The sequence below is a fragment of the Theobroma cacao genome, chromosome 1, assembly GCF_053813885.1.
Source record: "Theobroma cacao isolate CCN51 chromosome 1, ASM5381388v1, whole genome shotgun sequence".
NCBI lineage: Eukaryota > Viridiplantae > Streptophyta > Magnoliopsida > Malvales > Malvaceae > Theobroma > Theobroma cacao.
In genome coordinates, this window is record NC_142639.1 from 14812826 (window position 1) to 14825187 (window position 12362).

General features: G+C 30.8%; 1 protein-coding gene, 1 non-coding gene and 1 pseudogene across 2 annotated transcripts; 2 read left to right on the forward strand and 1 right to left on the reverse strand.

Moving 5' to 3' along the window:
- Nucleotides 1–3041: 3041 nt before the first annotated feature.
- Nucleotides 3042–3117, forward strand: LOC148764565 (U2 spliceosomal RNA; annotated as a pseudogene).
- A 6429-nt stretch (nucleotides 3118–9546) lies between these two features.
- LOC148764566 (small nucleolar RNA R71) lies at nucleotides 9547–9653 on the reverse strand. The gene has a single exon (XR_016024315.1). It is a non-coding gene; the product is annotated as a small nucleolar RNA R71 (small nucleolar RNA).
- Nucleotides 9654–10331: 678 nt separating this feature from the next.
- Nucleotides 10332–11048, forward strand: LOC148764567 (uncharacterized). The gene is made up of 2 exons (XM_088806483.1): nucleotides 10332–10400; nucleotides 10647–11048. Exons 1-2 carry the CDS (start codon nucleotides 10332–10334, stop codon nucleotides 11046–11048), a joined length of 471 nt encoding a protein of 156 aa, XP_088662609.1.
- Nucleotides 11049–12362: the final 1314 nt, after the last annotated feature.

Below are 12362 nucleotides of genomic sequence, written 5' to 3' on the forward strand. Positions count from 1 at the left end.
CAAGTGCTTCAAAAATCAATTTAGAAGTTAGGGTTTTGAGCTTTAAAGAGAAAAAATAAAAATCACATAACTAACTTTTGGAGATTAAATCACTTATCTCTATCACTTAGTACCCAAGATTGATTATTGGATTTGAATGGGTTTGAAGGGTGTAAAATTTGAGAGAAAATGGTGGAGGAATGAAGAAAAATGAAAGAAAATGAAAAAGATTCGGTTTTAGGGCTTTTAAGCCCGATTCTTGTTGAGCTGGCACCTCAAGATCAACTATGGGAGCTTGGTACTTGATCCTGGACCAGATTGTTTACTCTAAATCCTATTTCCTGCCCTAAGATCGACTACAAGGGTTTTGTACTTGATCCTAAGCTAGTGTTATTATTTACCCCTAAATTTTTCTTCATAGATTATTTACCTTTAAATTTCTGCTTCACAAGATCAATCCTTTAAGCACTAAGATTGACTCTTGAGGTTCAAATTCATAAAAATTGGTTTTTTTGAGGCCTAAACTCATTGCAAATCTTCCCTACAATCTCCAATCATTCATATTTCACTTGGATTAACACATAAGTTCATCATATACACCAATTTCTCATTCGTGCCTTATATTGCATAGTATATCAATTATCATGACATAATTTACATACATATCATATTCAATTTAGTGCTGAACATATGCACTATATCATTCATGTGCCAAGCATATGCACAACATTATTTTAGCTTTTACATACTCATATATTCCTTGACCATCTCTCTATGGACATAAGCATTTATTGAATTCATAAATATATACGCCAAAGGTTCAATTTAGTTCATCAATTGGCTTGGTTTACCTTACATAGTTCGTACCAAAAATCAAGGGTGTTACATAAATGTTAAGAATTTTAAATTTGTGCAAAATGTTAGGGATTTCAATAAGTTTAAGGATTTAGTATAGCTATTTAGATTAAATGTTATGGATTTCAAATTTATGCGAGTTAAAAGGTTTAGTATAGTTGTTTAGTTTGGACAGATGAAATGGTTTAGTATAGCTATTTAGATTAAAAAGAGATTTCAAAATGTAAAATGTTAGGGATTTCAAATTTGTGCTAAATGTTAGGGATTTCAAATTTGTTTGAGTCAAAAAGTTTAGAATAGTTATTTAGGCTAAATGTTAAGGATTTCATTATCTTCAAAATTGAAAATGCCTGTTATATAGTTTCCATCAAAAAGAGAGAGTTTAAAATGCTAAATGTTAGGGAATTCAAATTTGTGCTAAATGTTAAGGATTTCAATAAATTAAAGGGTTTAGTATAGCTATTTAGGCTAAATGTAAGGGATTTCAAACTTTTCCTAAATGTTAGGGATTTCAATATTTTCATGATTGAAAATGCATACTATGTAGTTGCTATAAAAAAAAATAGAGTTCAAAAGGTTAAATGTTAGGGATTTCAATTTGTACTAGATGTTAAGAATTTTAATAAGTTAAAAGATTTAGACTAAATGTCAAGGATTTCAAATTTATGCGAGTTTAAGGGTTTAGTATAATTATTTAGTTTGGAGAGTTTAAATGTTTAGTATAGTTATTTAGATTATTTATGCAACGTAAAGGGTTTAGTATAGTTATTTATTTGAAAAAACAAAATTTATTTGATTAATTCACAAAAAAAAAATGAATTTAAGAAAGGTCGAACCAAGCTTTTAAACAATAAATTAAATGACTTACCATTACTTTAAAACAATTTATTTAATTTGATTATGGATAGTAAAACTATATCTATCTAATTTTCTATATGTAATATAAAAATTAATTAAAAATTAGAGGTGACAATCGCCACCCCTCTCCCTCTGTCCTTGATTATGAGAATTTTATTCCCATGTATTATTTTCACCTAAATATATTGTTTTTATTTTCTTTTAAAAAATATTTGTTTCATTTCAATTGCTTTCAAGCTACTTTCATTTCAGCCGTAAATGTTCAATTGTGACCCGATCGTTGGATTATGATAATTATTTAAACTTGCTCTTTAGTAATCAATGTTATTCTTCTTTTATTTTTTGTTTATATATATATATAAACAAGATATAAAACACATCTAAAAAAATATTGTGTCATGTCAATTACTTTCAAGCTGCTTTCATTTTAGCCATGAATGCTCAATTGTGACCCCGGTCGTTGGATTATGATAAATATCTAAACTTGCTTTATAGTAACCAATATTATTCTTTTTTTTATTTTCAGTTATATATATATATATATATATATTTAAACAAAATATAAAACACATCTAAGTCACCAAAAATGAGGGCAAGTACAGAGAAAAACAAGTTTATTTTCTGATTTTATAATCATTTTAAATTTAATTGAGTAAAGGGGATTCGAATCTTACTCTTTAAGCTGAAGATCATATACTAACCAATGAGCCAAATGTTCGGATGCAACATTGATTTTAATGTATTTCATATTAAAATTTTTAATATGGAAATGATATTTATGCTTTTTAATACCAAAAATTTAAAAATATATGAAAAAATAAATTTAGAATACAAAAAAATAGAGTATTAAATGTTCATAAAAAATATAATTTTGAATATCTATAAAAAACGAATAAAACAAAAGGGACGTCCATAGTAGGTGTTAATAAATCATTGATTATAATTTTGGAGTTAGATTCTACGAAACTTCAACTTCAATAGGGCGTTTGACATTCATGACCATTAATATTGGACCATACGTGTAACACATTGTTAGTTTTTTTTTTTTTTCTGAAATACAAATGTTGCGGCAACTATAGAACAGGCCAAAACCTTTAACTTTTGAATATGATTTGTAAGTCATAATATTGAACTTGAGTTCATTTTTGAAAAACTTTAACTTTGAAAGATGTATATTATATTCCAAAAGTTAGGAAAAATTTAGTTTCTGAAAGTTTATTGAATAAGTTTGGTTTCAAGCTTGTATTTGAGGTAGACAAATTTATTTTATCCGAGGGAGCAATATTTGTTGGAAAATGCTACATGTGTGAGGGAAATAATTAATAATAATAAGACTATTGTTTTTTTTAATACCTTTCTCGGCCTTTTGGCTAAGATCAAGTGTAGTAATAAGACTATTGTTTTTGTTTATATGGTTGAATCTTCTTATTTATTGCATTATAGATTAAGCCATTTAAATTATAGAAGATTGATTGATATGTATAAGTTAAACTTAATTTCAAAATTTAATCAAAAGATTGATAAATGCAATACATGCATGCTAACAAAAATAACAATAAATCCTTTCGCTGAGGTTAAAAGAAATACAAAATTACTTGAACTAATACATAGTGATGTTTGTGATATGTATAGTAATCTAATATTGGCCAGAAAGAAATATTTTGTCACATTCATTGATGATTTCTCTAGATATTATTATGTATATTTATTGCATTTAAAGATGAAGTGCTTGATAAATTTAAGATTTACAAATCAAAAGTTGAATTACATTGTGAATCTTTTATCAAGTGTTTAAAGATCATATAGAGGTAGAGAATATTATAATCCAAGCTATTTTACCTCCATTAAGATAGTCCATGAAATTTCAATAGCTTACACACCATAACATAATGGTGTGTTAGAAAAGAAAAATAGGGTCTTGACTAAAATGATAAATGCAATGTTATCATATTTAGGTCTTGGACAATGTTTTTTGGTTAAAGCTTTTATTAATAGCTTATTACATATTAAATAAAGTTCCTAAAATTGAAACTAAGAGAAGCAGTGGACAAAAATAAAACCAAACCTTAGTTATTTGAAAGTTTAGAGATGTAGAGTAGTAGTTAAAGTTCTGGAGCCAAAAGGAAAGAGAAATAGAATGCATATTCATAGGATATTGTGCAATATAGTAAAGTATATAGGTTCATGGTAATTGAACCAAATGATTCAAATTTGATCAACAGTGTTTTTGAATCAAGAGATGCAATTTTTGATTAAAATAAATTCAAATATATTTCAAGAGAACTACAGTCATTACAACCAATTCAATCAAATGGTATTCCATTCGAAAAAAAAATGAAAATAATGATGAATCTTGTCCAAAAGTAAGGAAAAGTAAAAAGGTTAGAAAGGCCAATGACTTTGTCCAAATTTCTATATGCTCCTTGTGGAAAGGTCAAGTGAAAATCCAAACTATAAAATTCCTTATTGTTTTTGAGAATTGGATGCTATTACATATGACAAGGCAATGAAGTCTCAAGATTTTGCATTTCGGAAAGAAGTAATCAATGATGAGATGGAGTCAACAATGAGAACTAACATTTGGATTTTGGTTGATCTTCTACTAAATTCCAAACCAATAGGTTGTAAATGGATTTTCAAAAAGAAAATAAAGGTGGATGGAACTTGGTAACTCTATTATATATAACTTTATTATATAGAGTCATTGTGTTATTAAGTTGGTTTTAGGTAGTTTTGATGTTTTTCTTTAATAAATCCATAGCATGTTGAATTCTTTTAATTTAAGTAAATTAGTTCAATTTCATGTTAAAAGTCCTAGTTTGCCATCATTGATTCAGTTCTTTATTTTTGAAGGTTCTTAAGTGTATAAAGTTTAATGGATGATGAACCATGCAAGGATTGCTAGGTGCAGATTTTCACTAAATATATTGTGGTATCTCAAGCATAGCTTGTGCTATAGAAATCCAATTGATATAATTCTTAAACTACTGGAAAGCTAAGTGAAAAGGGCTATAACTTTTATAGTTATCATTTTGCCCAATTCTAGTCAGATCATGGTAAAAATCATATTGAAAATAGTTGGACGACTGTTGTTCTGCATAAGGCAGCTTGAAGGGGCTAATGCCATGGCCTTAAGGACTTCAAGGATGCTTGCACCTCCCATATAAAAACCAAATAGGAGGGCATCACATCTCTGCTTCATGGCCACAAGCGGAGCTTACACGGGCACGAGATTTTTTGGATTCTACATATGATTGAACTTTTGTTTTTAGGGCTTTTGAAAGGAGTATAAATAGGACTTTTCAATAGAGAAAAAGAGGAGGAGAGTGACACTTTTTTCAGAGAAAAAAGAGAACACTCTACATAGGGAAAAACGAGAAGAAAACAAGAAGGTTAAAGATCAAAATTGATAGAGAATTGTTTGTCACTTTAGTTTTGTTTTCTCTCTCTTTCTTTTGCTATAGATATGAATTATTTTCTTAAAAATATGTTGTTTGCTATAGAAATTATGAGCTAAATAGTTTTTTCTGGGATTATGGTTGATCTTAGCATGTAACTTGGATCTTATCTTTCATTTGCTTAATATTATTGGGCATGAAATTGCTTATTTCAAATCAATGATTATTGCTTCCATTTGCTTAATCAACATGATGGATTGATATGGATTTCTAAATGCAACTTGACAAAGGGAATTTAGAATAGACTAAGGGTTTGAATAACTTGTGTTCATATAGCCTAGACATTAGGTTAATTGATTAGCATTAAGTATAGAAATATACCTAAGTTCCATGTGTAGTAAAAAATAGAACATAAATGTTATGAACCTTCCTTTAATTAATTCACATAGACATATTGTGATTAATTAGAGTAGGTATTTCTATAAGCACTTCGACAATGACTTGTAGTTATTTGTGGTTTCTAGGCTAACAATTCAACCCAATGATTTAAATAAAATGAGAGAGATTAGTTTTAACTAAAATGTTAAGGGATTCCACAGTCCTAGGCATTTAATCAAATATTTTTTTATCAAATTTTGTCATCCGCTCCTTAGCTTAGTATATTTAATTTAACTTTGTTATTAATTAATTTCTAAAAATTTTGTTCACTTCGATAAGATTAATTTGGAATAATTTTAGGATTTGGCTAGAATTTAGGAGCAATCCCTATGGGATATGGTACTCAACTTACTTCTATATTACTTGTTCGATACGTATTGTCACGACCCGAAACCTCTTTCGGGCCCATGACAACCGCCGCGACATCCCGATTGACACTCATTACCCGAAATGCCAATTGGAACACCGCAAGGCTTACATATCAGTTTTTTTCCTTTCCTGTGAGCAATTGTTGTTAAACATTCCATTTTAAACAATTTTCAGTAGTTTTCTGCTCAAGTAAATCAAAAGACAAAAATATTTTAAAAGGATTTATAGATAAATATCACTATTCAAAATATTGATTAAAATATAGTATTTTTTATATAAAACAATATTTATAGAAACACGTGTAAGAAATCTTTTGTAACGTGTAAGTAAAATAAATTCACACATACAAAAATTTACAAAGTTATAATGTACAATAATGGTTACAATGACAAGTGGCCCAAAATACACCCAGTGTTGGTGCTAGAAACCTACTGTCTGTGTGGTAGAGATGTCAACTGGAATCTTCGACAAAATAGGATATCTACAAGCTACCACAAACCTGAAATGTTTGAAAAGGAGGTGGGTGAAATTTTGCAATCCCAATGAGTAAATAGACATTATCATAAATATCTAAAGGCGAGTAAAATGGAGGCAAGTTTAAACAACAAATCACAAACCATTTCATAAGGTTTTCAATTTCTTTCTTAAACCATAAAACATTTGTAATTTACCAAAACAGTTGTCAAGGCTTATAACCTTTATTAAAAACATGGCTCAAGCCAAAATCTAGTCCTCGGGGATACCTTGGCCGAGGCATCTAACCGAGTCCGCCAAGGTTGTTAAGATATTTATATGTTAAACACATTCTAGTTTTGAAAACAAGCCGTTCCTTGGCGTTGGCCGAGTTACACATTCACGTGGGGGTTCGACGTGAAGTGAACTCTAACACTATTCCAAGAGTTACCCTCCTTGTCTCTACAACCGGAGTAACTATATAACCGGGTTTACCGTGCCCCTCTAATAGGCAGTCCACAAAAATCTGTCACTACAGTGACTAAACCCACCAATTTTAATAAAATTTTAACAGTATAATGTGACTTTTATTTATTTATCCAGCTTGCATAGTAAAAGACATCTTACATTCTATTCCCAATGCAATTATAAACTATAGCCACATATACTCATTTATCATAAGCCATTCAAAAGAAAATATATTTTTCAAGACCATTGGTAGCCTCCAATTACTCAATTTCATAATCAACACAATATATTTTTATTTGTCACATTTATTTCTAAAACATAAAAAATCTCGTTTTAATCTCATTTTCGTTTCATAAAATACATAAAGAGCATTTAAAATAAACTCTAGATAATTTACAATAATAATAAGTTTACTCACCGTTTGTACAAACTAAAAGCTTTCTAGGTACCTCGATAACTACTCGTCGGGTACGATTTCCTTGCCTTTATCGGAAGGCTCTCCTCCTAGACACATTGCAAAAATTTACTCAATTCATCACATTAATGCTAAATCACTATATATTTGAGTTAAATCCTAAACTAATGCATGGTGTGAAATGCAATAGCCAAAAATGGCTTAAACGCGGTATTAACCGATTTTTGACACTTTACCCGATAAATTAGTAACGCGCTTCATTTTAGCTTTAAATTGTCCCATTCTCTCTCCAAAATTTCTAACCATTAATTATCAGCCAATATTTCTCTAAAATCACCAAAATCAGCTCACTCTCTTCCTTGGAAAATTCGGCCAAAAATGGGACATTAACTCGGTAAATTTTCTACTTTGTTTTTTTATCACATTTAACCATTTTTCATCATTTTCTCTTCATTTCTCTTAGAATAAAAATCAGATCATCATCATTGTACATCAATGCATATTCAACCAAGGGTGGGTATTGTAAAAATTTAATGTTTTCTTGCCCAATTTAATTTCTAAACACATATAACTAACTAAAACTATCAATTTAACTAAAAATCAAAACCTAAAAATTTTAATTTCTCTCCCCTAGAATTTCATCCAGCCCTTGATATCACTTTTTGATCCCTCTCCTCAAGCATGCTAAATGGAAATAAAGGCATAAGAAAGGTAGAAATCAAGCTAAAGGCGAAAAATCTTACCGTTAGACGTGTAAACGGGCGAACAACGTGAATTCCCCTTTGAATTTTCTTGTTTCTCTTTGGTTTTTCTTTTTTTCTTCATTTCCTCTCTAGTTTCTCTCTTGTTCTCCCTTATGGCCGGCCAGCACTTAAAATGGGGTTTAAATGGGCTGATTTTTCATTAAAATAATATTATATCATTAAAACAATGCCACATGTCACTTTTCCATTGACCCATTTTTAAAATTTCATCCATTTGTTTCCAAACTTTCACCATACACTTGTTCCACATATCCATAGCTTAGATAAAATTCTCAGACTTATCAAAAGTCTCGGTGGAGTAATTTTTGAAATTTACACTTTTACCCCGTAAAAGTGAAAAATTACATTTTTACCCAAAAAATTGAAAAATTGCCCATAGAAAAATTTTCATCCCTTATACTTATACCATTCTCCAATTTGTCAAATTTAATATAAATTCTCTCAAAATCTCAAATTTTGTTCGCGAGTGACAAAATTACGATTTTACCCCTACACTCTAAAAATCACCAAAATTAAACTTTTTCACTTCTTATCATTAAATTATACTCCAAATAGTTAATCTTGGTAAAAAATTTCACTCCACGATCAAATTATTATCTTAGGTGGCAAATGACGATTTTTACCCCTGAACATCAAAATTTTCAATTTTACCCCTAATGAACCCTTGAACTCCGAACAATCATTTTTAGTCATTCCTTGATTATAAAATATTAAATTTCATCATACGATTCCTATTTGAACTAGTTCAAGGTTAAATCAACTCAAATGTACCATTAGGTACGATACCGGGTTTCGTCTATTCTTAGGTGCTTTCCTAGCAAATAACATGCTACTCAGTGCATGTATGTCATGACATGTGTTTATAGGGTCAGGTTTTACACGTATACTTACGTGTACTAAATAGGCAACAAGTTTTTGGCGTTGTTGCTGGTGAATTGCATTCTTTATTTTTGCTAATGTTAATATCGAACAAATTAGTCTTAATTCAAGTTTTTCTTTTATTATTTTTCAAGTGTTTTTGGTAAATGTATGAGAAAAAGCTTAGAGATTATTTCTTGTGATCCAAAGATTGAGAGGACATTTAGAAGATGTCGCAAGGAAAATCTACAAAATTTTACTCATATTGATACAATGGCCGAACAACAAAGAAGACATCATGTTTAAGAGTGAGTAATGGAAGAAAATTGGTTGTTAAAAGATTATGTTGTTCTATCAGTACAAGGGCTTCATTCAAGCATCAGAAGGCTGATTATTCAAGCAAACAATTTTGAAATCAAGTCGGCCATCATCCAAATGATCCATACTTCAGTCTTATTTAGGGGTTTATCAAATGACAATCCAAATGCCTATTTTTAATATTCTAGAGATCTGCGATACTTTTAAGCATAATAGAGTGACCGATGATTTCATCATACTAAAACTTTTCCTTTTCTCATTGTGAGACAAAGTGAAGATATGGTTAAATTCACTTCCTATGTGCTCCACTACGACTTGGGATGACCTTGCTTAGAAGTTTTTAGCCAAGTTCTTCTCTTCAGCCAAGATAACGAAAATGAGAAATGATATTACATCATTCACATAGCTTGATTCGGAGTCGCTGTACGAGGCCTGGGAAAGATACAAGGACTTACTTAGGTGTTGCCCTTATCATGGTATTCCAAAGTGGCTCAAAGTTCAGACATTCTATAATGGGCTGAGTGGTCAAGTTCAGACTACTATTGATGCCATTGTTGGCAGAGCTCTTATGGCAAATCCATTGATGAAGCGTATGACCTATTGGAGGAAATGATACTGAACTACTATTAGTGGTCATATGAGAGATTAATACATAAAAGGGTAGTTAGAGTTCACGAGGTAGATGCTATCACTGCATTAACAGCACAGGTAGCTGCCTTTACTAAGAAATTTGATTCTTTTGGTGTTCATTCAGTTCATAGTCTATTTATTTCTTAGGATTATTGTGGAAATGGGCATGTGAGTGATCAGCGTCCAAGTAGTACAGAATCAGTTCAATTTGTGGGCAACATGCAACACAATAATCCATACTCCAACATATACAATCTAGGGTGGAGGAATCACCTAAAATTCTCTTAAAGCAACAATAAGAGGTCTTCATCAGCTTGGAGACATAATTTTTCGCTAGAATTTTCATAACAAGCTAGACATCCAATGTAAGAAAAGAAGTCATCTATGGAAGAATTGCTCATGCAATATATGGCTAAGATAGATGCTCTCATTCATAGTCAAGCATCTTCACTTAGAAATCTTGAGACTTAAGTTGGACAACTTGCTAGCACAATCAACAATAGGCCTCAAGGGACCTTACTTAGTGACATGGAAGCTAATTCTAGGAGGGAAGGTAAGGAATATTGCAATGCAATCACCCTTAAGAGCCAAAAAAAGGTAAGTAGTAGTAAGCAAGCTGGGCAACAAGAAAAGTTAGTGAAAAATGAGACAGTGGTTGACAATTCCAACAAGCAAGTTCAAGTGAATAATGCTAAGGCAACACCACCTCCTCCACCATTTCCTCAGCATTTTTAGAAACAAATGTTGGACAATCAATTTCAAAAATTTTTAAAGGTGTTTAAGAAATTTCACATCAACATACCTTTTGCATAAGCTTTAAAGCAAATGCTTTCTTATGTGAAGTTTCCAAAAGACATATTGACAGAGAAAAGGAAACTAGAAAACTTTGAAACAATTTCACTTATTGAGGAGTGCAGTGTTACAATCCAAAATAAGCTTCCACTAAAGCTTAAGGATCCAGAGAGTTTTTCTATTCCTTACACTATTAGTAGTTTTATAAGTTCTAAAGCTTTGTGTGATTTGGGTGCTAGTATTTCAATAACACCTATGTTTGTTACCAGGAAACTTGGATTCAAGGAGATTCAGCCTATTATAGTTACCTTGCAGTTAGTAGACAGATTAATCAAGTACCCTTTTAGGATTATAAACGATGTGTTGGTTAAAGTTGAGTATCTCTACATTCTGGTGGACTTCATTATGCTTGAGATGAAAGAAGATGTGAAAATTCCTCTAATCTTGGAATGACCATTCTTGGCTATTAGTGGCGTAATCATTGATGTGAAGGATGACAAGATAACTTTTAAAGTTGGAGAAGATGTAGTCGAGTTTAATATTTTCAATATAATTAAGCATCTTGCCTTTATAAATAGTTGTTATAGAGTGGATTTAATTGATGAGGGTAAGGGTAAGCTTATTTCTCCACCTACTAATAAGTAAGCATCAACCTTTGAGTTAAAGTCACCACCCCCAAATATCAAAACCAAGCAGTCGCATGAGGAACATCTTCCATCACCTCTTAGTTGTCTTGATTTTGAGGTTAGACAGTAAGTGTTACTCTCTAATTCACGCTTCAAGCTTTTTCTATGGAATCTCAAGGCAAGATGGTTGGGTTCTTTCAATGTGGTAAAGGTTTATCCTTGTGGTATAATAGAGATTGATAGTAAGGATACTAAAGCATTCATGGTTAATGGACTAAGCCTCAAGCCTTATTCTATGGATGAAGAAGTGTAAAAAAGGGTGCCATAGTCAAGTTAGTGACTATAAAGAAGCATTTCTTTGGAGGCGACTCAAGTATTTGAATCTCTTACTCTTTTTACTTAAAGTTATGTTTTGTTCAGATTTTCCCATTAATTTGTTTTTGTTCTTTTTCTTATTTAGATTTTTGTCACTTTAATGGATCCTTCAACAATTTGGATATAATGAGGATGAAGAGGAATATTAGAGTGTCTCCACTACTTAAAGGAGTATCCTTGACTTTTCTTCTTTGCTTTTTAACATTGAGGACAATGATAATTCTAAGTTTTGGGGGTGGGGGAACTTTTTAGTTTTTAAGCTTTGTTTTCTTCTTTTTAGGCTTTAAGTTTAATTAAGTTGTTCACCATTTAATTTTTTTCACATTTTAAAATTGTGAACTATAGTTAGTTGCCCCACTTTCTATGATCCACTTATCCAATGATAAAAATTAGTTAGTTGTATTTTTTTTGCTCTTAGTAAATGTGAATATTATTGGAGTATATGTTGAACTCTTATGTTGAGCATCATTGTAGGATGAGATTTTCGATAATTTGAGCACTATATTTCTTGCTTTGAATTATTGTGTACATTTAGGCTATCTTTGGATCGATTGAGTCTTTCAAGCCACCTTGCTATATATTTATCCTTAGAATACCCCATTGAGCCTAATGTAACCTTTTCCTTATTTAAACACTTAATTATTAGCCTAGACCTTTACATAAAAAATTCTAATTTTTTGCATCACTTACTCTTAAATGCATAAGTCAATTTAGGAAGTGTATTAAGTTAGAGAGTGAAAAGGTAGTAAAGATGAAAAGTGATTCA

Excerpts from the sequence above, each read along its gene's own strand:
- LOC148764567 (XM_088806483.1), top strand. The coding sequence starts at position 10,332 with ATGGAAGCTAATTCTAGGAGGGAAGGTAAGGAATATTGCAATGCAATC. Across the intron at positions 10,401-10,646 it reads CCCTTAAGAGCCAAAAAAAG|TTTCCAAAAGACATATTGAC; the intron begins GTAAGTAGTAGT and ends TCTTATGTGAAG.